At 42.0% G+C, this 27,747-nt stretch overlaps 1 protein-coding gene across 2 annotated transcripts in view; it reads right to left on the reverse strand.

Moving 5' to 3' along the window:
* STAG1 (STAG1 cohesin complex component) overlaps positions 1-27,747 on the reverse strand; it is a 301,849-nt gene that overhangs the window by 176,215 nt on the left and 97,887 nt on the right. For both annotated transcript variants that reach the window (XM_075937371.1, XM_075937372.1), the window contains exon 6: positions 1,177-1,277. In XM_075937371.1, coding sequence (XP_075793486.1) covers positions 1,177-1,277 — 101 coding nt within the window. The remainder of the gene's footprint in view (positions 1-1,176; positions 1,278-27,747) is intronic.

The following is a 27,747-nucleotide window of genomic DNA, read 5'->3' on the forward strand; positions in this document are numbered from 1 at the left end:
TACTGCAAAGAGCTGCACATTAAATAGGCATTTGCAGCTCTCAAGCTTCAGTCTAATTATTGCTGGCTTAACTATTCCATTCCAGCCAAAACAAGCAGAAAGTGAGATTCTGAGTCCTTTGAATCTTCCAGAGGCTATGAAGGATAACCCACTTTCTTCTGTTGCAATGTACTAATAGAGACTTACAGAAATGGACTTTTTGGGTGGGAAGAGATAAGTGAAAGAACAAAAATACCTAGCATAGGGGTTCTCACCCTTTTTCGTTCTGAGGAACAGAACAGGCTAATAAAAACTCCTTGGCAACTATTGTTTTTCTGCATATAAAAGCCAAGGCCAGTGCTAGCAAATAGCAAGCAGGGAAACTGCCTGGGATAAAATGCAACAGGGGGCATTGCAAAGATAAGCTGCCTCAGCCCTTGATGTTAGAGCTGGGGGCCCCAAGGTACAGTACCATGTGGTGAGGCTTAGGTTTTCTGCCCTGGGCCCTAGCGACTCTTACAACAGCCATGCTTGGTAGCTTCACTGAAACCTGCTCCCAGTTCCCTAGGGGACTCCAGACCCCTGGTTGAGAACCACCAACACAGCATATGCTCACAAAGAAGGGGTGGCAGGTGAGATCCTATAAGGGTTGCTGTTCCCAGACCAATGGAGCATGTCTGAGGGTGCAACAGGGGTAATTCCACCAAAGCCTGAACAGGAATTTGAGAGAGGCAGGACTGGTGTCCTGACCCCAAAAGAGTCCTTTTTGCTATAATGTCAAGGCAATTGAAGCCTAAGCAAGATTCCATTCTCTTTAATTTTCAAAACTTTATTCCTAGTGAAGGAAAAAAGGAAAAAGTTAAGGCACAGCTACATTCATGGCTTCTGATTAAAAAAAAACACTTGGGAGGTAATTGAAATGGGGAGTCAGGGATACATAAATATATACCTACCTTAACTCCTGTCTCCTTTTTTGATCATTGATGGAGTCTTACCAATCTCTTTTTGAGTTTTTGTACTCTTTAGAATGGGGATGGGGAAAGAGAGAGTAGGCTCTCCATGAAATACACAAAATACTACAACTGCCTAACTAAACCAAGCATGAGGTCTCCTGCAAGGTTAACAGCACTTGCATTAAAATATACATTGTATGACTGTTAAGTGATTTAAAATAAATCTACATTAAGTGTTTCCAAGGTACCTCGACATCCTGAACACTGGATAAAGAAGTTGATTAAATCCAGAAGTGCTATATCCCTGTCTTGTTTATATGATTCAATCCAGTCGTCCACCACGGACTGTCAAGAAAAAAAGAAAACTTATCAGATATTCTTAAAAGGCTTTATAAATATAAATGACTTTTCAGAGTAAACTTTTCAGAAATTTATTTTATAACTGAGACTGTACTTCCCACAACTGTGTGAGTACAAATTCAGAAATCAACTTGCCTTCCCTTAGCTGGTGGAGACAGAACAAATACTGATAGAGCCTAGGTCTGCATACATTCTTTTCTAGCATTATATTATGATAGTTAGCTGTTCAAAGGCAAATTAAGAAAACAAAACTGTGTGCCTGAGGTATTTATTCAATCTAACTAGTTTTTGTTCTCAACATACATCCCGTCTTATTTCAGAACTCCACCAAGAAAAAAAATATTCAGCAGAGTAACCCTCTCTGGGGATCAGCATCTCATTTATTTTGCAAGACTGGAGTCTTCTAATGGTGATATTGGTCAATGAACCATGAGTCAGTTTTAAAATAGCGTATATGCTTTGGTTAAACAGTTGGTGATGGAAAACATATTCTAAACAAAAGAAAAATGAAAAAAGGTGAGACATCCTTACGTTGATTGCGACTAAAAAGCCACCCATGCCATTCCAACAAAAAGCTGAGCTATGGTCTGACAACTTGAGAAGGGATACTGGGGTAACACTTTTACAGTATTCAATCAAATTTACAACAGCCACCATCAACTGTTATAATAGCACAGAGGTGAACAGACAAGCAGACAGGGGCCAAGAGCCGTTTCATATGCTAGGTCACTGTGGATGAAGAGCCGGCTCAGCTGCATTAAGGATGTTAAAAAGCAGGTAACTGGCAAATCATGTCCATGATACAATTTGTACCAGCTTGTACTGGCTCCAGCACCACCCTCTGTCCCAGCTTGCACTGGCTCCAGCACCACTGCAGATCTACATTGTAAATGTAGTAAGAGCGCCTAGGCTCTTACTACATTTAAAATGCAGCGCTACAGTGGAAGTAGCTCTCAGGGCTGCCACGAGCTGGGACTAAGCAGTCTCGGCTCAATCTGGCTCCGGGACTGCTGTTCCTCTGCCTCCCCTGCCCCCAGCCTCTTACATTGTAGAAAGGGTGCTCGGGGGAAACCAGCTTTTAAACCAGCTCCCCCCAGCACTGGCTCATGCTCTGCCCCCCTTGCGTGGAGGTAAGGAAGAGAGCGAGTAGTCGAGTAGTCACTTACATCCCTAAGCTGCATGATAAATTAAGGTACTGAATGAACACTGCCTGTCAATGGAAGAGAGCAACCAAGGAGTAGAAGACAGTATGGCACAGACACAAGACCAGCTGGAAAATGTACGTAGACAGACAGACAGACACAAGAGATATCTTCAGCTATTTGTCATGCAATAACTTCATCCTAAAAATCGTTAATGCTGGTACTCTAAAATTGGTGGAGTGGGAGGAGAGGTGTCACAAGGTATTACAGCAACTGGTGTGGGCAAAGAAATTTGTAGAGACTGAGGCAATGGAAAAAACTAGAAAAAAGCACCAACCTCTCTGCAGGAGCAAGAAGGTGGTCTGAGTTTCTTCTAGACCCCACCAACATGAAATCACTATCTTATGAGGGAAACAAAATAGGTGGGATTCTTCCCACATCTCAACACCATCGTCCCCTTAATCTAGAGCAGTGTTTCTCAAAGTGGGCTGCGGGCCTGCCTGGGTAAGCCACTGACAGGCCTGCACTGCTTTGTGTACCTAAAAGCATCTAGCCATAGAGCCTCAGCGCTATGGGAAGTGGCAGCCCGGGCCACGCCACTTTCCACAGCTTCCCTTGGCTGGAAACGGCAAACAGCAGCCAATGAGAGCTGAAAGACTCTGTGACTACTGACACTTTAGATAAAGCTGAGCAGGCCTGCCAGCAGCTTATGTGGGCAGGCCCACAGCCCTCTTCAGGAAACACTACTCTAGGGAGCAACATTACTAAAACAATTACACACATTTTTAACTGAGTCAAATGTTTCTATGTTTGTTTATTTTATATAATGGAAAGGAAACCACTTTTTAAAAAAACACATATTACTTTACACAAAAGCTAGTTGACTATTCTGGGGCAATGACTTACACAAGGTTTCATCTGGTCGAAGTCACTATTTTGGAGAGATTAAACTTTACCAGGAATTTCTTTACAATTAGTAACAATTTCAGCTTTACTTGCAACTAGTTTCTGTATTCTAACACTGTTGGAAAATAAGGGGAAGAAAAACAAGTTGTAGTCTCCAAATGTTTTGGTAAAGGGATTCTGCCACTTCTCAAATTGCTATAAAAGTAGAAATTCAGATGCCACTTTCGGGATTTCTAAATCAGAAACAAATGCTGACTTCGCCAGGTGGGCATGGTTACCAGGAATCTAGTTAGCTGGTAAAGGAAGAGCATCAAGGAGGGTAACTGCATACCAAAGCCTTAGACTTAGTATGGGATGAGCCAATTCACTGATGAGCATAAACCAGTAGACTTGTTCACAAATGCCCTCTGCTCCAATTAATCCTGGAGAGCATGAAGACAAAACTGACCATTTGTGCGATGCTTGGCAGTCAGAGTTTCTTTCTCCCTGGCATCTTGCTTTGGCACTTTTCATAATAAGAAACCTTGGCTTTGATGGGTTTATCAGCCATTTGGTCTCTGTCTGTCTCTCGCACACACACGCACACACACTGAAAACAAGTCTTACATATATTACTGGATCGTCTACTTGCAATATATAAAACCAAAATAAATTAAGGTACAAAAGTGTGGCCTCAAACTACAATACCAGTTTCGTACTGCATCATTACATTTTTTGCAGTTCTTTTTTCTGTGTGACTTCCGATTTGATTAAAAAACATGTTCTATGAACTACCAGCTTATGATTTTCCCATATCTGTGTTTCTCAAACTGAGTCCCCAATTCAGAAAAATGAAATCAATCATACCCCCTTCAACCTCACCATGGCTAGTTTAAGGGCTATCCCCTTTTTTATTTATTTAATTAACATGCCTGCAACCTGCCTCATACTTCGGAAAGCGTTGGCGTATATCTTCATGTATGATATGATACTTCCTCACATCTTACATCCTTTGATGAACAGAGTAACAGTTAACAAAGTTGATGTTTAAAGTATCATCACTGGCATCTGAGTTAGCACACACCAAAACGAATGATGCAGTTCACACCTGAGAGCTATTATTTCAGTCTCTCTGCAAACTCAATCAGACATCTATGCATCCGTTACAGTCTTTTCATGGTTTTGAGGTTTTCTTTGCAACTTTAAGAGCTAGACACTGCTAAAATTCTAGAAAACTTTTAAAAGATCTCTTCCCCCTTCTCCCACGTAATCCTATGTGCCCTTCCAGAGCAGCCTCCCAAACCTTAGGAAATGCAGGTCCAATGCTAACATAGTAGGCATTCCTCCACATATATCTTAAGAGTTTTAAAATTCTTTTCAGAACTGAAACTGACAGAGCATTGGCAGCTTATAGGGGAGACTGAAACTTCCCAAACAGCAAGGTGTGTCCCTGCCAACACTTCAACCACATTGTCCCACCTCTGCAGGGCCACTGGGCTCCAGGGGTTGGGGCCACATCACACACTTTACTGGAGCTGTGAAGTCTCCAGTGGTGAAATGGTGCACTTTTCCTCCTGACACTTTTCCTCCAGGTCAGGGGGAGAGTTGCAGGCACTAATCAGCCTAGGGAAGGGACCAGGAGTTGCATGTGGGGGAGGTTTTGGGTTCCAGGGCACACAGGAGCAGTGTTGAGGGCTAGCCTTCCCAGATAAGGCTTGTGAGTCACCTGTGGTCAGAGACATGATTTATATCTCCTCTACCAATGTAGCCTGTCATACAGTTGCAGCCTTTGACAGTCAAGAAGCTAAGGATCACCTAGAACACAGGGTTATCATGGAATCAGAACCATAGAGCTAGAAGAGACCTCAGAAGGCCATCAAGTCCAACCCCTGCCCAAAGCAGGACCAATCCCAATTAAATCAACTCAGCCAGGGCTTTGTCAAGCCGAGACTTAAACACCTCTAGGGATGGAGACTCCACTACTTCCCTAGGTAACCCATTCCAGTGCTTCACCATTCTCCCAAGTAAAATACTTTTTCCTAATATCCAACCTAGACCTCTCCCACCACAACTTGAGACCATTGTTCCTTGTACTGCCATCCGTCACTACTGAGAACAGTCTCTCTCCATCTTTTTTGGAACCTCCCTTAAGGAAGTTGAAAGCTGCTATCAAATCTCCCCTCACTCTTCTCCTCTGCAGATTAAACAGACTCAACTCCCTCAGCCTCTCCTCGTAGGTCATATGCTCCAGCCCCCTAATCATTTTGGTCGCCCTCCGCTAGACCTTCTCCAATGCGTCCACATCCTTTCGGTAATTGGGGGCCCAACACTCCAGATGTGGCCTTACCAGAGCCTAATAAAGAGGAATAATCACATCTCTGGATCGACTGGCAATGCTCCTCTTAATGCAACCTAATATGCCATTAGCCTTCTTGGCTACAAGGGCACACTGTTGACTCATGTCCAGCTTCTCATCCACTGTAATCCCCAGGTCCTTTTCTGCAGAACTGCTACTTAGCTAGTTGGTCCCCAGCTTGTAACAATACTTGGGATTATTCCGTCCCAAGTGCAGGACTCTACACTTGTCCTTGTTGAACCTCGTCAGATTTCTTGTGGCCCAATCCTCCAATTTGTCTAAGTCACTCTGGACTCTATCCCTGCCCTCCAGCGTATTTACCTCTCCCCCTAGCTTAGTGTCATCCTTAAACTTGGTGAGGGTGCAATCAATCCCCTCATCCAGGTTATTAATAAAGGTGTTGATCAAGGTTACATCCTTGATCTTCTTGACTAATAGCCATCGATGGATATATACTCCAGGAATTTATAAATCTTTTTAAAATCCAGTTACGCTTTTGGCCTGTACAAAATCTCATGGCAATGAGAGCCACACGTTGACTGCATTCTGTGAAGAAGTATTCTCTTATGTTTACCTTAAGCCTTGTGCTTATTACTTTCAATTGGGAGATAGTAGTGTGAAGAAGTAAATGATACTTCCTTATTCAATTTTGCCACACCATTCTTGATTTTATAGAACTCTAAAAAATCCCCTCACACGGTCCTCTCTTTTCTAAGATAAAAAGACTTGGACTGTTCAACATCTCCTCATGCAAAACCTGTTTCATACCCCAAATAATTTTTATTGCCTTTTTCTTTGTACTTTTTCAAATTGAAATACATCTTGTTTGAGACGGGGTGACCAGAATTGCACACAGTATTCCAGGTGAGGACTACCATGAATTTACATTGTAGCATTATGATCTTTTCTATTTTTCTAACCCTTTGCAAAGGTTCTTAACATTCTGTTAAGGAGTCTTCAGACGTTTCCAGAGAATTATCCGTGCCAACTCCAAGAACACTTTGGGTGATAAAAGATAATTTAGACCCCATTATTTTGAATGCATAGTTGGAATTTTTCCCATGTGCACTACTTGGAATTTATGAATACTGAATTTCATCTCCCATTTTGTTGTCTAGTCATCCAATTTTGTGAGATCCCTTTGTAACTCTTCACAGTCTGCTTTGGACTAACCATCTTGAGTAATTTTCTATCCCCTGCAGACCTTGCCACACCACTCTTTACCTCTTTTATTCAAGCCATTTATGAATACATTGAACAGAGATTGGTCCCAGTACAAAGCCTTAGGTGACATCACTATTTAGCTCTTTCTACTGTGAAAACCTGCCTTTTATTCAAATAGCTACTGATCTATGAGAAGGTCTTCCCTCTTATACCATGACAGTTATATTACTCAAGAGTCTTTGATGAGTGACCTTCTCAAAGACTCTCTGAAAGTCCAAGCATACTATCTCCATTGGATTTCCCTTCTCCACATCTATTGGCCACCCACAAAGAATTCTAGAAGTTTGATGAGGCATGAGTTCCGTTCACAAGAGCAGAGTTGACTTCCTGAACAAAAGTATTCATCTCTATGTCTGATCATTCTGTTCTGTATTACAGTTTCAACCAATCTGCAGGGCACCCAAGTTAGATTTATTCACCTGTAACTGTCAAGATTGCATTTAGAGCTTTAAAAAAAAAAATTGACGTCACATTAACTATCTTCCAATCATCTGGTACAAAGACAGATTTAAGAGGTACATAAGAGCGGCCGTACTGGGTCAGACCAAAGATCCATCTAGCCCAGTAGCCTGTCTGCTGACAGTGGCCAGCACCAGGTGCCCCAGAGGGAGTGGACTGAAGACAATTATCAAGTGATTTGTCTTGTGTCATCCATCTCCAGCCTCTGACAAACAGAGGCCAGGGACACCATTCCTATCTCCTGGCTAATAGCCTTTTGTGGACCTAACCTCCATGAATTTATCTAGCTTCTCTTTAAACTCTGTTATAGTTCTAGCCTTCACAGCCTCCTCTGGCAAGGAGTTCCACAGGTTGACTATGTGCTGTGTGAAGAAGAACGTTCGCTTATTAGTTTTAAATCTGCTACCCATTAATTTCATTTGGTGTCCTCTAGTCCTTATATTATGGGAACTAATGAATAACTTTTCTTTATTCACTCGCTCCACTCCACTCATGATTTTATATACCTCTATCATATCCCCCCTCAGTCTCCTCTTTTCCAAACTGAAAAGTCCCAGTAACATTAGCCTCTCCTCATATGGGACCCGTTCCAAACCCCTGACCGTTTTAGTTGCCCTTTCCTGAACCCTTTCCAAGGCCAAAATATCTTTTTTGAGGCGAGGAGACCACATCTGTACACAGCAATCAAGATGTGGGCGTACCATAGTTTTATACAGGGGCAGTAAGATATTCTGGGTCTTATTTTCTATCCCTTTCTTAATAATTCCTAACATTCTATTTGCCTTTTTGACCGCCACAGCATACTGTGTGGATGTTTTCAGAGAACTATCCACGATAACTCCAACATCTCTTTCCTGATTTGTTGTAGCCAAATTAGCCCCCATCATACTATATGGATAGTTGGGGTTATTTTTTCCAACGTGCATTACTTTACACTTATCCACAATAAACATCATTTGCCATTTTATTCCCCAATCATTCAGTTTTGTGAGATCTTTTTCAAGTTCTTCACAGTCTGCTTCTGTCTTGATTATCTTGAACGGTTTAGTATCATCCGCAAACTTTATGACCTCACTGCTTGCCCCTTTCTCTAGATCATTTATGAATAAGTTGAATAGGATTCGTCCTAGGACTGACCCTTGGGGGACACCACTAGTTACCCTTCTCCATTCTGAAAATTTACCATTTATTCCTATCCTTTGTTTCCTGTCTTTTAACCAGTTCTCAATCCAAGAGAGGACCTTCCCTCTTATCCCATGACAAGGTAAGTTTCACACACAGTAATTCTGCAATTTCACATTAATCCTGGTGGCATCTGAGATAGATGTAGGTCTAATCTGTTCCTTAAGAACACTTGGGTGAGTGCTCTATACACTCTTGATGACTTACTAGTTTAATTTATTGATTTTTTTCAATTATCTCTTCTACTGACGCCACAATCTGGGACAGGTCCTTGGTTTTGTCACCTACAAAGAACAGCTCATGTATGGAAATCTCAATCACACCCTCTGCAGTGAAAATTGATGGGGAAAAAAAAAACTTATTTCGTTTCTCTGAACTTGCCTGGTCTTCCTTGAGTGCTCTTTTAGTAACTTGATTATCCAATGACCACATTGATTGGCATATTTCCAGCTTCTGAAGTTTTTAAAACTTTGTGTGGTTAGTTTCTTTTGGCAGTTGCTCTTCAAATACTTTTTTTGCCTTTTATATGGTTACACTTGATTTGCTAGAATTTATGCTCTTTACTATTTTCCCTACTGGATATCGTCTCCAATTTCTAAATGATCTCTTATGTCTCTAATTACCTGTATCACTCTTGTTTAAGGTAGCATTATTTTGGTTCTCTGAATTTTTATTTGGAAAGCTTTTCCTAATACGTAACTTAAATCTTCCAAGCTGCAGAGTCAACCCACTACTTTTTCTCCTAACTTTATTGAACAGGGCAATTAGATTGGTATCCATCACTGTCCTCTTTATAACATCCTAGAACATACTTTAAGACTCATCTGGTTCTTCCCTCAGTCTTCTCAAGTCTAAACTTGCCCAATTTTTTAAACTTTTCCTCAAAGGTTAGGTTATCTAATTATCACTTTTGCTACTTTCCTCTGGACTTTATTCAACTTATATACCTCTTTCCTGAAGTGTAACATCCAGAATTGGACACAGTAGTCCAGTGGAGAACTCATCAGTGCCAAGTAAGGGAACGCATGATACACCTGGAAAAACACTCAAAAAATGCTAGCCTTTTTGCAACTGCATCACAGGATTGATTCATATTCAAAACTACGATCCACTAAAATTCCTAGCTTTTCAGCAGCAGCAGCATTTAGCCAGTTATTCCCCATTTTGCACTTCTGCAATTGATTTTTCCTTCCTAAATAACTTTCCACTTCATTCAATTTCATTTGTTGAATTCCAATCAATTCTCCAAATTTGTCATGGTCATTTTTAATTCTAATCCACTCCTACAAAGAGCTTGCAACTTCTCTCACATTGGTATCATCTGCAAATTTTATAAGCATATTTTCCACTCCATTATCTAAGTCGTTAATGAGAATACTCAGTAGTAGTGGACCCAGAATAGACTCTTGTATGACACCCCCCCCCCCCGCAGCTATATCCTACCATATTGACAGCAAACTCTTGATAACTACTCCAGGTACAGGATGTCAACCACCAGTGCGCATCCTCTTATAGTAATTTCTTCTACATGACATTTCCCTAGTTTGATTATGTGCATGTCATGTAGGACTATGTCAAAAGCCTTAATGAAATGAAGATATATTACTTCTTCCCATCCGTAGCGTTACTAACCCTATCAAAGACAAAAATTAGGTTGGTCAGGCAAAATTTGTTCTTGATAAAAACATGCTGGTTATTCCTTATAACTCTGTTATCTTCTAGTTGATTACCATGTTAATTTTTCCCAAATTAGCTATTTTCATTCATGAGTCTGACAATTCTGTCCTTTTCTATAGTTTCAACCAGTTTTACCAGTACTGAAGTTAGATTTACTGACCAGAAATTGTCAGGATCACCTCTAAAGACCTTTCAAAAAATTGGCACCACATTTGTCATTAGGTACAAATGATGATTTATCAATTATCAAAACTATAGTTAACAATTCTGGAAATTCACAATTGAGTTCTTTCAGAACTTTTAGGTGAATGCCATCTGGTCCTGGTGACTTATTACTGTTTACCAATTTGTTCCAAAAACTCCATCTGAGACAGTTCTTCATATTTCTCACATAAAAAGCATGGCTTTTGGAAAAACTATCTGCTAATGGTATCCACTGTCACATTCTGGATGTCTGGCACGTAATATTCTGAGTAGGGATGTAATCAACTAGTTAAGTAGTCGACTACCCAATATGCCTAGGCTTATCAGCTAGTCAAGTCACTATTCAGCTACTTGCTTTGCCCGCCTCCCCTCCCCCCCCACTGCCTCCATATCAGAGGCAGCAAGAGGGGGGAGCAGGAGCCTGTGCTTGGAGGGAGCTGGCTTTGGTTCCCTCTAGCACCATCTCCATGGGGGGAAGGCAGAGACACAGCGAGGGCCCCTGCTTCAGTCCTGGCTTGCGCTGGGCCCTCAACCACTGCACCTCTGATTTTCAAATGTAGTAAGAGCCACCAGGGTCCCCCACTGTGGTTCTGCCTTTTAAACGTAATAGTAAGAGGCAGCTCAACACATTTGTTGGAACTAAGTCTTTTGTATAATCTGTGTTTACTAAGAATGATGTACATTCCAAGCCAACTTTGTAGGCATGGCATGTGTAATCTTGAGTAATTTACCACAAATGATCACCATGTGCCCTAGTAGTTTTAGCACTGTGTGAGCATGAATTTGTGGACTGATTTGTGTTTTTGATATGGGGCTTCTGAATTTCAACATGGGTAGCAATGCTTTGATACTTGCCCTTGCGTTGTGCTCCAATGAAGTCCAATTGTTTACTAAACTGTTGATTTCCATTCATTTATTTGAAGACCTTACTCACGGAATAGTGTGATTGTGGTTTGAACAGCCTCCATCATGCCTCAGAATGTGGGTCCTTTGATTAGGCAATCATTTTGAAAGGCAAAAAACACAACTCCCTCTTTGTGTAAATGAGCAGCTATCACTAATGCTTCGGAGAAAACTCTTGATGTAGTGGCTAGAGCAGGGCTATATCCCAATTTGATTATTTCCAAAACTCATTGGTCTGATGTTATGGACGCTCAGATGTTGTAGAAAAGTCTGAGTTGATATTGAAAGGTCGGGGATGAGTTGGGTGTTACTGTTGCAACGTACATGAAGTCATTCGAAATATTGAGCAACTTTTCAAAATTGTAATTTTGAAGTTGCTGAAATGGGATGCAAGTGCTTGTGACTGAAGCCACCATCTACACTGGGATGTTGAAACTGGTGGGCTGTGTCTAGACTGGCAAGTTTTTCCACAAAAGCAGCTGCTTTGGGGGAAAAACTTGCCAGCTGTCTACACTGGCCGCTTGAATTTCTGTAAGAACACTGACTTCCTACTGTCTGAAACCAATGCTTCTTGTGGAAATACTATGCTGCTCCCATTCGGGGAAAGTCCCTTTTGCGCAAAGCTTTTGCGCAAAGGGCCAGTGTAGACGGCTCAGATTTGTTTTGCGCAAAAAAGCCCCGATCCCAAAAATGGCGATCGGGGCTTTTTTGCACAAAAGCGTGTCTAGATTGGCATGGACACTTTTTCACAAAAAGTGCTTTTGCGGAAAAGCTTCCGTGCCAATCTAAACGCTCTATTCCACAAATGCTTTTAATGGAAAACTTTTCCGTTAAAAGCATTTGCAGAAAATCATGCCAGTCTAGACGTAGCCGTGTTGTTTGTCATGTCATATCATATTTTGTCCATTCTTTGAGGAACCTCTGGCTCTCTGTTATGATTGGTATTTTCTTGCAGGTGAGGGAAGGAACTTATATGACTGGTATCTTCTCCTAGCATGCAGAAAGCAGCATGCTGAGTCTTTCATAGAATCAATGACTTCATCTGTCTTTTTTGCAAACAAATGTTCCTTATGGAAAGGCAAGTCTTTCACTTTCATTTGAAGTTCCTTTGGTGTTCCTAATGCCTAGAGTCATTATGCTCAGCACATTACCACAGCTATGGCTGTTGTTCTGGCAGAAAAATCTGCTAGGTCTAAGAATACCTGGAGTGCAATTTTTGGCCCTCTTTAAATATTGCCTGAAAGTGTGCATGGTTTTCCTCAGGCAGGTCAGTCATGAAAGTTGTCCATTTTACATAATTATCAGTCATATTTGGCAAGTAGAGAAGAACAGTTGGCCATTCAAAATTGAAGGGTGCCCAGAAAGTATACTTTGCATCCTGAATGGGTCAATTCATTTTTGTTCCTTATCTTGAGGCCGAAGTCTTGAACTGCAACTATTTGTTGTGATAGTGGGTAGCCTCAATAACTTACAAGTTGGGGGTCAAAAATGAAGCCAGCACATAGAAAATACTATGTGCCTTCTTGCCTTCTTACAAGTGTGCAGAATCAAAGCCAATGTCTGCCATGTTGTTTCTGCAGGGTCAAAGATGGCCACATTTTTGAGGAAACTTCTGAGGCAGAAGAGGGTTATAATAATTGTGCCAGCTTATGTTGGTTTATTTATCTCCTATAGAGGTATAACTTGACTTTATGCAGTTCTCTTAAACAGTTCATGGAATGGTTTAAAACTGTCCACCAAAGTCAGTGGTGACAGCATTATGGCCTTGTCTGGGGATGAAGAAGAAGAGTTGTGCACTGGTAACATGTCCTGGTCTGTGTCCTCTTTCCCTTCATGCATCGGAGACGATTGTGTAGGTGAACACAGGTGACAAAAGAGATCCCACCTCAGTGCTGTGGGTTCCCAATTTCCCATTGTACTGGAAAGTACATGGGAGACACATCCATGGTAGTCTGTATCATGGTTGCTACATATGATCGCCTGGGCTCATGTGTCTCTGCACTGGATGGTGGGTTTTTGCTGAAGAGAGCTGTGGGGATGCATCTTTTCCTCTTCATCACTTGAGAATCTGGCTAAGTCTTATTGGTTGTTAAGTCTGATTGGACCCACAAATGGGTGACTGTAGTGCTGATGATACTTCTAAGTCTCTCTGATTCACCAGTCTCTGCTGATACTGCTTTATGGGAAGTTGGTGCCATGGTGGTATACATAGGTCGGCATCAACCAGTGATGTTGTTTGGTCACTGCAATCAGTACAGATTTAGGCTCGTCTGCCAGTGTGGGTTGAGTATTCAGTGCCGAGGAGTGCAGCACAGTGCCTGTTGGGGTGGCCACAGTCAAGTCCCATATTGGTGAGCTCGGGATTCTGGCAAAAACATGTTTTTTATGGTCCCTCAGATCTCAGTGGTGCCTGGATCATCATGGCAGCTCCCCCTCATGCAGAATAGCATCAAGGTTAGTAACCTTGCAGGAGACTGCCTCTGCTTTTGTGGATTTCTCTGCAAAGAACAAGCCCTCTTTTTAGGTTTCACACGGGCATGCCCTCTTTTTACTTGAGAAGCAGGCAAAATTTTGTTTGCTTGTCTGTCTCCAGCTGGAGAGACTTCGCCAACAGAATCATTTTAAGATGGACATTCCTTTCCCAACAGGCTCTAGCCTTTAAGCCGCTACAGAGGGGACATTTCTGAGGTATAGGGATGTTAAATATAGGTTAATTAATTAATAGACTAGTCAATGAATTTTCCACTGACTAGTCGATTAGTTGATAAGTGGGGGAGCCGCAGCAGGGTTAGCTCCCGGCCACGAGAGCTAACCCTGCTGCAAGTCTGCCTTTTAAATGTATTAAGAGCTTGCTGGCTCTTGTTAGTCAAAGACTAACAAGTGAACAAAACATTTTTCTAAATTATTATCTAAGGAAATATCCCAATTCTTATATAACAACTATCTTAGAATTTTTCCAACTGTTTTAGGTATGGCCCTGAGCTCCACCTATAGACAAGAATGACTGAGAATGAACTGGAGGGTGCAGATTGTACACATGGTACTCAACACCGTTGACGTTGCAGGATTCCTATTGCTCGCACGACCCATGCCAACACTATTGCTTTAGATATCTGATTAATGGCACTGGGACATACTACCACCTAAAATGGAGCACTCACAGGGACTCCACTTGAAACAGAATTGATCCTGCAGTTTATATCTTGCCCTCAAAATAACAAAATCTTCTACAACCTTCAGTGTTCTCATCCAAAAGTCTACAATAATGCAGAACAGAAGTGAGGATAGCATGCAACCTTGCCTTACACCAAAAAAATCTTAAAAACTATTGTGTGTGTATCCTCTCAGTCCTGATGCAGACTTGTCATACACAACATACAAAAATCAACACCCTTTGCGGTAATTCCATACGGTCAAGAGTTCTCCTCTGTAAACACCAAAAAACACTTGCGTAAAAAAATCTATTAACTTAAAAATGATCTTTGGCAGATATTTCAAGCTTTTCTCAATAAATCTTCTCAGGGAATATAGCACATTTCACTATTTCTTTACATCACTCAACGTGTGTGTGAATGGTTCAGGGTGGCTGAGCACAGCGCCTTGACAGATTTCATCCAACAGGCTCTATGGTTAAAAATCTACCAGCTCAAACCTTCACAATGTCACAACAGTTCACGAATTGTGATGCCAGCTGTCTGGATACTAGAAAAAGCTTTTTAGAATACACTCTTGTACACCTTCTCATGTTCTCTTGCTTTTCTTTCCATCCATTCTTTCATCTCTTAACTTCCTTGCCTTAATCTGCAATGGGAAGGCTTGAAATCTCTGAAACCCTGGGAGCTATGCTGAATGAAAACTAACTCTTGATAGGATCACCAAAGACAGATAAGTTTGAAGCGTAGAAGCCAGATTAAAGGCAGTCAACCAATGTAGGTTATTGAGAATCAGGCTACCACACACAAAAAAGACAGTTACAGAAACAAACCATACGCAAGTGTCAGACTTGCAAATACCAATACCAACTGTGGAGAAATACAACTCACTGGAAAGAAGACAAGATAGTTCTGGCCAACCAGTAAATTTAGCCGAAGCTATGACAATGGAGAATCAAAATTGCAAGGAAGTGCACCATCTGAAATGGTATCTTTACAAGTATGGTTAAGACAAGAATTGGGTGTTCGAATGTTAGATCACTTTGGATGACAGGCAGAACACCATAAGTTAAAGATATAAAAATCTTTGGCCTAATTATATTTGAACTGAGTGAGATCAGATGAACTGGACAAGGCAAATTATCATCAGTGTGACTGTTTTCTATTCAGGAAGAGAGGATGATAAACTTGAGGAATATGAATACTTATTATTGAGAAAAGAAACTACTGAAAAATTGGAACATGTTAATTAAAGAATATTGACTGTTCACTGTTGAGCCATGAAAAAGTCACAGTTCTTCAGGGCCAACAAATGATAACAAACAGATCAAATATTTTTATGAGACAGAGCAATATGAAGAAATCTGACATTGTTATCTTGATGAAAGTGCTATGTGCCAGGTTGCTAGATATGAACACTGATGCCTACGTTTGTTATTATATTGCCTGAGTTGTGGGTTAGTCTATATAGTTGAATAAACTATCTTCCCTGTTTCCTTTTTGTGATAGGTATATGTATGCCAATTGTCTTGAGCATGGCTCATGAGTCTTTTAATGTATGGAGCGAGGCATTGGCTAACTCGGCAAAGAGCTTGGTGCCCTCAAAGGTAAGTCTTTGTGGACTAAACCTCTCAGGGGAAACCAGAGAGTTGGAGCCATGAAGCTCACCTCAACTCTACTGCAGACATGACAGATCTTGCTGCTGTATCTGCGGAATCTAACGCAGCCTGTAGTGCCATCCTAGAAATTAAGGCACTCTTGCCGATGTCTGACAAATTGTTTCCTCTTGATATCCAGGAGGAAGTCAATAAAAGGATGTTAAGTGATCAAATATGTTGTGTGTACGTTTTGTGAGAAGCACTGTATGATTCAAGATTCTGAGCTGCAGGCTGGCTGACGAGTATGCCTTCCCGCCTATCAGATCTGGTCTCTTCCATTCCTTGTCATAAGGGACTATATGGGGTGTTTGCTATCTGCTTCTCTTATTAACAGCATTCACCATTAGGAAATTTCAGCTGGGGTGGGAGAATGAAAAGTCTGCTCCTTTGGAAGCAACATAGTACTTTTTATCTGACCTCTTGCATGTGGGAGGTACCGTGGCAGGTACCAGAGGGTTTTTGCTAGGTCCCTCAAGACGTCATTCATGGGGATAACTAGTGTGGCGTGTGGAGAGGCATGAAGTATATTTGTCAACTTATGCTGGGTTTCTGGCATGGCTGATAAAGATGTTTCTAGGGTATCTGCCAATCTTCTAAAATTTTCTTGAAAAGTTTTAAAATCATCCCCTGCTATTGGAGATGGGGGCATGATTGTGTCACCCGGAGATGAGGATGACAGGTGTGTGGGTGGGGGCGATTCAGGCATTTGGTCCTCACCTGTCATAGCCATATCCTCCTCCTCCAGGTTGGAGATAGAATGAGCAGGTGACTGAACCGTGGATGCCTGAGATCTCTGTGCCGGAGAAGGCTGCTGTGCCCTGTAAGTTGCTCATGGGTCTCAGTAAGGCCAGTTGGGAGGGATGGATGGTGGGTTGGCACTGCTGTGGTTGTTTAGTCGGCTTAGGCAAGGAGTGCCTTGGGGTATGCACCTGGATAGGATTATCATCATCACTAGACAATGGCAGAGCTGAGTTCACCAGGGTAGGTAACAGGCTGCACTGCGATATATTCGGGGTGCCATCTGTGCTGATTTGGGCGTCACCAGCACCAAGGAAACGAAGAGCTACACACTGGTAGTGAACAGCTGCAGAACTACCAAAAGAGGGAGAAGCACAGCTGCCAGAGGAATCTTTGCCAACGGTATTGGTTACTTAGAGTGAGTCAGTACCGTCTGTTTAGTGTCCACCAATTGTTTAGACTATGCCGATTGTACTGTGGGTGGCAGTGTGGTGGTACTTGAAGCTGAGGCTGAGTGTGGCCTGGTCGGTTCACACAGTGTTTTGGTTGGCACCAACAAAGACAGTTTTTGCTCGGCCTCTGTCCATGCACTGGAAGAAGATCAAGCTTTCTCTTTAGAGTCTCACACTTTGTCATTACTGGACCCCACTGACTGCTTGCTTTTCCGGTACCTTCGGTGAGGCCAGTGCAGGGGCAGCCTTCTTCTGAAGAGAGTGCATCCTTGAGGGGCAATCAGCCCCTGAGGAAGAGTGAGATCTCTTCTTGGGTACTTGAGCCTTGGTAGGGTCTTTTGGTCTTGATCTTCCTGGAACTGCTCTCTCAGATGGGAGACATAGTGTGCTCTAGATACAAACACAATGCATCGTTTTCTTCAGGAGCATCATTTTTAATTGCAGCTCCCTGGCCTTTCTAGTTCTCATTGGCCTCACCTGAACAGCAGACACACTGAAATAGGACTGGATAGCCTGCAGGTTATGCACCTTTTAAAACCAGGCCAACCAGGAATGCCCCAATAGAGAGAAATATTAATAGTTGTTAAAACGGTATTATAGAGCTAACAAAATCTAATCTAGCTATACTAACAATGACAGGAAAAAAATTTAACTACACTGCAAATAGAACTGTAACTAACAGCTGAAAAAAAAAAGAGAAACTGCTACTAACTACTATCTAATACTAATACTATCTAACTAACAGTTGAGGGCAACTGCTAAGCTGTGACCAAAGCCGGTTGCTGTAGAGAAGGAACTGCAGGGACGGTTGGCTGTGCATGCAGAATAGCAGTTTCAAACGTTGCACACTGACAGCCCCGCATGTACAACTGACGATGGGCTCTGCTACCTAAAATCTCCAATTGGAAGCACAGAGGCGCTCAGACACTTAAGATGGAGCACCCACAGGGACACTCCTCAAAGAACTAATGTAGATTTTTGAAAAACTTAAAAAACAACAGTGGTCCTGTAGTACTTTAGAGACAAACAAAAATATATAAATACTATTATGAGCTTTCATGGGCACAGCCCACTTCGTAACAACCATGTAATGGCTTAACAACCATGTAAAAGAAGCGGTGAGAGATAAAAAGGCATCTTTTAAAAAGTGGAAGTCAAATCCTAGTGAGGTAAATAGAAAGGAGCGTAAACACTGCCAAATTAAGTGTAAAAATGTAATAAGAAAAGCCAAAAAGGAGTTTGAAGAACAGTTAGCTAAATACTCAAAGGTAATAATAAAATGTTTTTTAAGTACATCAGAAGCAGGAAGCCTGCTAAACAACCAGTGGGGCCCCTGAACGATCAAGATACAAAAGGAACCTTTAAAGACGATAAAGTCATTGCGGAGAAACTAAATGAATTCTTTGCTTAAGTCTTCATGGCTGAGGATGTTAGGGAGATTCCCAAACCTGACCCTTTGTAGGTGACAAATCTGAAGACTTGTTACAGATTGAAGTGTCATTAGAGGAGGTTTTGGAATTAATTGATAAACTTAACAGTGACAAGGCACCAGGACCAGATGGCATTCACCCTAGAATTCTGAAAGAACTCAAATGAGAAATTGTGGAACTATTAACTGTGGTTTGTAACCTATCCTTTAAATCAGCTTCTGTACCCAACGAATGGAAGATAGCTAATTTAACACCAATATTTAAAAAGGGCTCTAGTGGTGATCCCGGCAATCCCAGACCAGTAAGTCTAACATCAGTACCGGGCAAATTAGTTGAAACAATAATAAAGAATAAAATTGTCAGACACATAGAACATAATTTGTTTGGCAAAAGTCAACAGTTTCTGTAAAGGGAAATCATGTCTTACTAATCTATTAGAGTTCTTTGAAGGGATCAACAAACATGTGGACAAGGGGGATCCAGTAGATATAGTGTACTTAGATTTCCAGAAAGCCTTTGACAAGGTCCCTCATCAAAGCCTCTCACGTAAATTAAGTTGTCATGGGATAAGAGGGAAGATCCTTTCCTGGACTGAGGACTGGTTAAAAAACAGGAAACAAAGGGTAGGAATAAATGGTAAATTTTCAGAATGGAGAGGGGTAACTAGTGGTGTCCCCCAAGGGTCAGCTCTAGGACCAATTCTATTCAACTTAATCATAAGTGATCTAGAGAAAGGGGCAAGCAGTGAGGTAGTAAAGTTTGCGGATGATACTAAACCATTCAGGATAGTCAAGACAGAAGCAGACTCTGAAGAACTTGAAAAAGATCTCACAAAACTAAATGATTGGGCAACAAAATGGCAAATGAAATTTAATGTGGATAAATGTAAACGAATGTACATTGGAAAAAATAATCCCGACTATCCATATAATATGACAGGGGTTAATTTAGCTACAACTAATCTGGAAAGAGATCTTGGTATCATCGTGGATAGTTCTCTGAAGACATCCACACAAACAGGATGTTAGGAATAATTTAAAAAGGGATAGAGAATAAGACAGAGAATATCTTATTGCCCTTATATAAATCCATGGTATAACCACATCTGGAATACTGCATACAGATGGTCTCCTCATCTCAAAAAAGATATACTGACATTAGAAAAGGTTCAGAGAAGGGCAACTAAAATGATTAGGGGTTTGGAACGGGTCCCATATGAGGAGAGATTAAAGAGAGTGGAACTTTTCAGCTTGGAAAAGAGAAGACTGAGTGGGAATATGATAGAGGTATATAAAATCATGAGTGGTGTGGAGGAAGTGAATAAAGAAAAGTTATTTACTTGTTCCCATAATACAAGAACTAGGGGCTACCAAATGAAACTAATGGGCAGCAGGTTTAAAAGAAATAAAAGGAAGTTCTTCTTCACACAGCGCATAGTCAATCTGTGGAACTCCTTGCCTGAGGAGGTTGTGAAGGCTAGGACTCTATCAGGGTTTAAAAGAGAACTAGATACATTCATGGAGGTTAAGTCCATTAATGGTTATTAGCCAGCATGGGTAAGGAATGGTGTCCCTAGCTTCTGTTTGTCAGAGGGTGGAGATGGATGGCAGGAGAGAGATCGCTTGATCAGTCACTTTTCAGTTCACTCCCTCTGGGACACCTGGCATTGGCCAGTCGGCAGACAGGGTACTGGGTTGGATGAACCTTTGGTCTGACCCAGTATGGCCATTCTTATGTTCTTCAGATGACAAATATGGAGCAAGGGGCCCAGAGTTTGAAATATCATTATCATTAAAATAATATCAGATCTGTTAGTAACAGACTAACACAGCTACCCCTCTGTAGATTTTAGAGTACTTAGTTTCAACCTTCATTATGGCAGAGCTTTTGCTCTTCTATAATAATAATAATAATAATTAATTTGGCATTTAAAATATATGAAAACAAGACCTTGAAAAAGTTTGAATTAGGGATGTTAAGTAACAGTTAATTTAATAGTCGAATAACCTCATGAATTCTTATCAGTTACTCATTTAGTCTATAGTCCCCAGTGGCGGGACCGGCAGCCAGTGCGCTCTGGGCCCAATCCCTAGGAGCCCCCTGTCACTCTGTGCTGCTACCTCTGGGGTGTCAGGTGGGAACTGGTACACAAGGGGGGACACTTTAAAAACCAGTTCCCCTCACGGACTGGCTGCTTGCCAGCAGCATGGGATGGTAGCAGCCCCTGACCGGGGAGTGCGGAGTCTGAGCTTCCAGACCCAGTGCAAGACAGAACTGAGCCAGGCTGCGGGTCTACCTGACTCGAAATACACTTTAAATGCAGAGCTGCAGCAGAGGTAGGTCCCAGACCCAGTGCAAGCTGGGCTCCTAGCTAGCTCACTAAAGAATTTATTTGTGGGGGGCGGGGAAATGTATGTAGTCTATAGCATTAACCAATAAGCGTTTGCTTATCAGTTAATTGACTATACTATTACATCCCAAGTTTGAATCAAGATGAACAGGACCAAATCACAAAAATGTGCAAAAATATAGCTCCTTTTTGAGATTTATTAATTCCTTCCTTACGTCTCACAGGTAGAGAACCTCTTAGAAGACTCACTAAAAAGATAAAGCATGGGTGTTCACAAATCCTTAAAAAATTATTTCAAACAGATCGAAGAGTGATTAACCATCTGATGCTGAAATACTATGATATAAAAGGAATCTGTAATGCAGAATAGATGTATGGGGACATCAATATTACAAAATCATCAGTCAGTAGCACTTGCTTCCAACAAACAATTTCCAAAATAGCAAAAACATACTCAAATACAGAAAGAATTCCTACTCATACACCAAGTTTGACCAGTATCTCCTGGGCCATGATCATATCCATGCTGACACAGGCAACAAACCTCTGGAATCAATAATGAAAACACAAACGGGTCCAAAGTTTCTTGAAATAATATTCATAAAAATTGAAAAATATCATTTGGATGCACAATGCAAGAGAGTATTTGATGTTCATCCTGATGTTCGGATTATATACACTTTTTATCATCAGCATGAGTGCCAAAAGACAGGGATAGCTTGACAGCTCTTAATTATGAAATCTTCTGCATGCACCAGGAGGCAGAGTTTCATCAGGAACATAAACCCAGCAGAACTCTATTGTGTGACAGATCAACAGGTGCCTCAGATAGAGACATAGCCAAAGCACTGTCAATTGTACAGTCTTTATGCCAAGATGAACAAACAGGAAGACATCTGCCAAGTCACTTGGATTTTTTTGTATAGCCACCACTCAATTCAAATATCTTCACACTACAAAATGGTATTATATATAAAGGCAGCAGATGAAAATCTAAACATCTGAAATCCTGAAATGCTAGCTTTCATAAACAGAAGCCTGTTGGTACTGAAGCATATTTACATGAGTTCCAAGATTTCTTACATCGGCCAAACATAAGCAGTGAGATCAAAGATCTCATACACCAGGGCTTTATCTGCAGTGAATTCTGCAATTCAATAAAGCATATCACTCAATGTTGAACAAAATATTTAATTTACCACAAAGTAAGTCATGCATGAACCCAGGTATATTACCATATTAAGTATCTCTCATAATTGTGGATTATAAATATCTGGTTTTATTAGGAAAAATATCATGCACACAAGAGCAGCTTCCACCACTGAATGCTACAAAGAATCAGCACAGATTGCCAGAGACTGTTCATACAGATAATGGATCTCTGTGGGTCTGTAAGTAAATTTTCAGTTTGCAACATAAGCAGAATTTGAACATCACAACCAGTCTAATGGAAAAGCAAAAGCAGCACTCAAGATTACCTAGTAACTGCTTTAAAAAAAAAAAAAAAAAGAAAAAAAAAGGTATATTGGCATGACAAAGACCCCTGGATAGCATCGCTTGACTGGAAAAACACACCAACAGAAGGCATGTACAGCAGGCCAGCACATACCGCACACCACATACAGACTCGGTTACATACAGAACAACTTTTGAACAAAGCTGCCTTGGAGAGAACAAATTAAACAGCAATGACAACAAGACAGACCCTACAACTTAGAATCATAGAGCGGGAAGAGACCTCAAAAGGCCATCAAGTCCAGCCCCCTGCCCAAGGCAGGACCAATCCCAATTAAATCAACCCAGCCAGGGCTTTGTCAAGCCAGGATTTAAAAACCTCTAGAGATGGAGACTCCACTACTTCCCTAGGTAACCCATTCCAGTGCTTCCCCATCTTCCTAGTGAAATAGTTTTTCCTAATATCAAACCTGCACCTCTCCCACCACAATTTGAGACCATTGCTCCTTGTACTGCCATCCATCACTACTGCGAACAGCCTTTCTCCATCTTTTTTGGAACCTCCCTTAAGCAAGTTGAAGGCTGTTATCAAATCTTCCCTTACTCTTCTCTTCTGTAGACTAAACAGACCCAACTCCATCAGCCTCTCCTCGTAGTTCATATGCTCCAGCCCCCTAATCATTTTGGTCGCCCTCCACTGGACCCTCTCCAATGCATCCACATCCTTTCGGTAATTGGGGGCCCAACACTCCAGATGTGGCCTCACCAGAGCCTAATAAAGAGGAATTATCACATCTCTGGATTGACTGGCAATGCTCCTCTTAATGCAACCTAGTGCCATTAGCCTTCTTGGCTACAAGGGCACACTGTTGACTCATGTCCAGCTTCTCATCCACTGTAATCCCCAGGTCCTTTTCTGCAGAACTGCTACTTAGCTAATTGGTCCCCAGCCTGTAACAATACTTGGGATTCTTCCGTCCCAAGTGCAGGACTTTGCACTTGTCCTTGGTGAACCTCATCAGATTTCTTGTGGCCCAATTGTCCAATTTGTCTAAGTCATTCTAGACTCTATCCCTTCCCTCCAGTGTGTATACCTCTCCCCCTAGCTTAGTGTCGTCTGCAGACTTGCTGAGGGTGCAAACCATCCCCTCATTCATTAATAAAGATGTTGAACAAAACCAGTCGTAGACCCGAACCTTGGGGCACTCCGCTAGAAACCGACCGCCAACCTGACATCGAGCCGTTGATCACTACCCACTGGGCCCGACCTTCCAGTCAGCTTTCTACCCATCTTTCCATCCATTTATCCAATCTACTTTCCCTTAACTTGCTGGCAAGAATGTTGTGCAAGACAGTATCAAAAGCCTTGCTAAAGTCAAGGTATATCACATCCACTGACTTCCCCATATCCAGTTACCTAACCAAAGAAGGTAATCAGATTGGTCAGGTATGACTTGCCCTTCATGAATCCATGCTGACTATTCCTGATCACCTTCCCCTCTTCCAAGTGCTTCAAAATGGATTCCTTAAGGATCCCCTCCATGATTTTTCCAGGGACTGAGGTAAGACTGACTGTCCTGTAGTTCCTTGGATTGTCCTTCTTCCCCTTTTTAAAGATGGACACTACATTAAGGCTCCTCAATGACATTTGCCAACTCCTTCAATACCCTCGGATGTATTAAGTCCAGACCCATGGATCTGTGTATGTTTAGCTTTTCTAAATAGTTCCTAACCTGTTCTTTCCCCACCAAGGGCTGTCCACCTTCGTCCCATATTGCGTCACTTAGCACATTAGTCTGGGAAGTGACCCTGTCTGTGAAGACAGAGGCAAAGAAAGCATTAAGTACTTCAGCTTGCCCCACATCATCTGTCACTAGGTTACTGCCCTCATCCAGGAGGGGCCCCAGACCCTCTCTGATCACCTTCTCGCTAACATGCCTGTAGAAACCTTTCTTCTTGTCCTTCACATCCCTTGCGAGTTGAAATTCCAATTGCACTTTCGCCTTCCTGCTAACTCCCCTGCATTCTCGAGCTATACATTTATACCTCTCCCTAGTAATCTGTCCAAGGTACCAAAATGCTTCTTGAACTCCACAAAGGGTAGTCAATGTGAGTAAGAGACAAGGGGTAGGGAATATTTGCAAAGAGTAGCACATGGTAAAAATGCAAACAACTAACTTTGCAACTATAATTTTCTTAAAACCACTACCAAAAAATTATCCTGAACAGAAAATGCAAATAAATCTTCCCACAGGTCAGGAAACAAGGAGAGTCTGCAATGAATGTCAAGTAAGTTCTGTTGAGCTTCATGAATTGGCAAACACAATGTCAGAAAAATGTAGGAGCACAGAAGTCTCCTGAGGGCAAATGGCAACAGAAGAAAGGCCTGAAAATTAAACTACATGAAGTTAAGTTGTTTTGTAATTTCAAAGACTATGTTATAATGAAAAAGATTAAGTTTCCATTACAGAGAGATATTACAGCTCACACTATTAAAAATGTAACAGTGCACATGTATATACTTTTAGTGCCCTAAGTAATATTTTTTATTGAACCAATTTCTGTTGGTGAAAGACAAGCCTTCAAATTTAGATAGAGCTCTTCAAGTCTAAGCTTGAAAGCTTGTCTCCCCCACCAACATAAGTGGTCCAATAAAATGTACTACATTACCTTCCTTCTCTCCCTAATATCCAGGGACCACCACAGCTACAACAATCTCTACAACTCAGTATGGGGAAGGAATGAAAGGGGAGAAAAGGCATATATATCCACATCTCACCAGTTTTTAACCTTGTTTTCTGAAACACTGGTGAATGTGGTTTTTCTCTGTCTACCTGTGCAATTAAATAAGTGTTAAGCCACATTTGAGTGTAGCAGGGATGTGAACAGGCAACCAATTAACCAGTAAGCATCACCCTTATTGGGTGGTGCTTATCAAGTAGCCATTAAATGGCTCCCCAAGCAGCCAGCCCCAGCACAGGGGCTGGGACCTGGCAGCCAGCGTAGCCAGCTCCAGCACTAATTCAGGGGCAGGGAGCCAGGAGCCAGTGGCAACCCCAGCCTCAGCATGGGGGCTAGAAGCGGGCAGAGCAGGAGCCCCATAGGCTGGGGGGAGAGGGGGAGAGAGAGAACCTGGAGCTATGAGATCCCACTATGTTGATTAACTTAATGTTTAACCATTTAACTGATTAACCAGGCTTTTACATCCCTAATCTATGGTAACACCCATTGTCAGTAATGTCATTCTTTAGTGTTGACAGAGGTAAAAATTTCACCTAGCTAAATGCCTAGCTACTACTGAAAATGGGACTTGGGTATTTCTGAAAATGGTGGCCAGCCCTCCATGACTCTCTGAGCCGCTAGTAGTCCTGTGCCATAGCAGGGAGCTCTGGCAGGCTGCCTGCCTGATGCAGTCCTAGCAACACCACTCCCAGAAGTGGCCGGCTGTCCCTAGCAAGCACGTCTCTGCGTGCCCCTTGTGAGGACAAAGGCAGCAGGTCTCCACCCTCAGCACCATCCTCACAGTTGCAGGGGTGGAGCATATGGGCCCAGGCAGCACACAGAAACCTAGTGCCCTCCTCCCACCAAGGGTCTCACAGTGACACATCTGCCCCCGGTAGCTCCTTTGAGTGGCATAGGGCCATCATGGCATTCAGGTAGCCTTTCTGCCTGTGCGCCCCAGGAACTGCCTTTGGTAAGCACCTCCTAACAAGGGTCAGAACCTGCACTTTGCATACCCTTTCGCATCCCAACCCTCTGACCCAAATCAAAACCTCCTCTTGGACCAGAGCTTCCCAGATCCTGCACCCCAACACCCTGATGTGTCAGACTCCCCTCCTGCATCGTAACTCCCTCTCAGACCCCATACTCACTCTTGCTCCCCAAGCCTCAGAACCTACCTGTAGCTCCCTCCTGCAGCCAAACTCCATCCCGGACTCCACACCCCCTCCATTTAGGTAATTGAAATGTGCAGCCCGTGACCACTTACCAACATCCTTGGAGTGGCCCCTCTCCAAAAATTATTGCCCACCCCTGCATTAGAGTGACCTCACATACACTACTACTTTCTTTGTGCACCCAAGACTCCGCCCTCTAAACACCCCCTCTTCCAACAAGCTTAGCATGCTTATTTCACAATAAATAAGTAAAACTACCACTTCCCCTAACTCAATTCCTTCTTCAGGAGCTTCAGGGGGTAGCTGAGTTAGTCTGTTACAGAAAAAAAACAGCAAGCAAATGGTCTGGTAGCACTTTATAGACTAACAAGACATGTAGATGGTATCATGAGCTTTCATGGGCACAGCCCACTTCTTCAGATGACCAGAATTATGACTAGAGGATAAGAAACTCGAAATAAATAGAAGGGAAGGAGGGGGGGAAGGGGAAGAGAAAGATGCTCTGTCGCCCACCCCCCTACCTCTATACATAAAGTATCAGGAGAAAGGGTGCTAAACCTGAGTAGATAAAGATCAAAGTCAGTGGATGGATTGCTAAAACAGGAAGGATACAATTCAGAAAGCTTTTAGCACCTTCAGCGATAAAGGCTCCACCGCCCCATATCTTGATTAAATCCTTCTGAATTGAATCAAAAGTTCACAACACACACACACGCGCACACACACACACACACACACACACACACACACACACACACACACACACACACACAAATTTCTCCTTAGAAATTCTCCAAGAACAGACTGTACAGTTGGAGTCTGTTTCACCACATATATATCTTGCTATACATGTCCCATTTAGAAAAGAAGGAATACAACTACTTTCTAAGCAACTGACAAAGGCACTCAAAAAATAAAGTCTCCAGCAGCAAAGCAGTCATTTCTACCTTTTCTCTGGCTTCGATTTATATCAATAGCTCTCAGATAAACATCCAACACAGATGATTTATCTGTTCCTTCATAATAAAACTGAAAATTAATATTTCAAACAATCCTTTGGGATCCTGCCAAAACAAAACTGAACATTTGTTGAAAAACAAAAGCGAAAGCTCTGATGAAGTAAACCAAAATGAAGAAAACACACCAGAAAGCATTCCATAGTTCTCTTATAAGATTTGTTCTGTCTTCACCTACTAGATAAAAAGGATAAATTTAACATCCTCAAATTCACAAAATATAAGAGACTTTAGAATTCTGATCTTCGTAAGGATTACTCCTTTCTTAAGGATTAA

This window comes from Pelodiscus sinensis, chromosome 10, assembly GCF_049634645.1.
Source record: "Pelodiscus sinensis isolate JC-2024 chromosome 10, ASM4963464v1, whole genome shotgun sequence".
Classification (NCBI taxonomy): Eukaryota; Metazoa; Chordata; order Testudines; family Trionychidae; genus Pelodiscus; species Pelodiscus sinensis.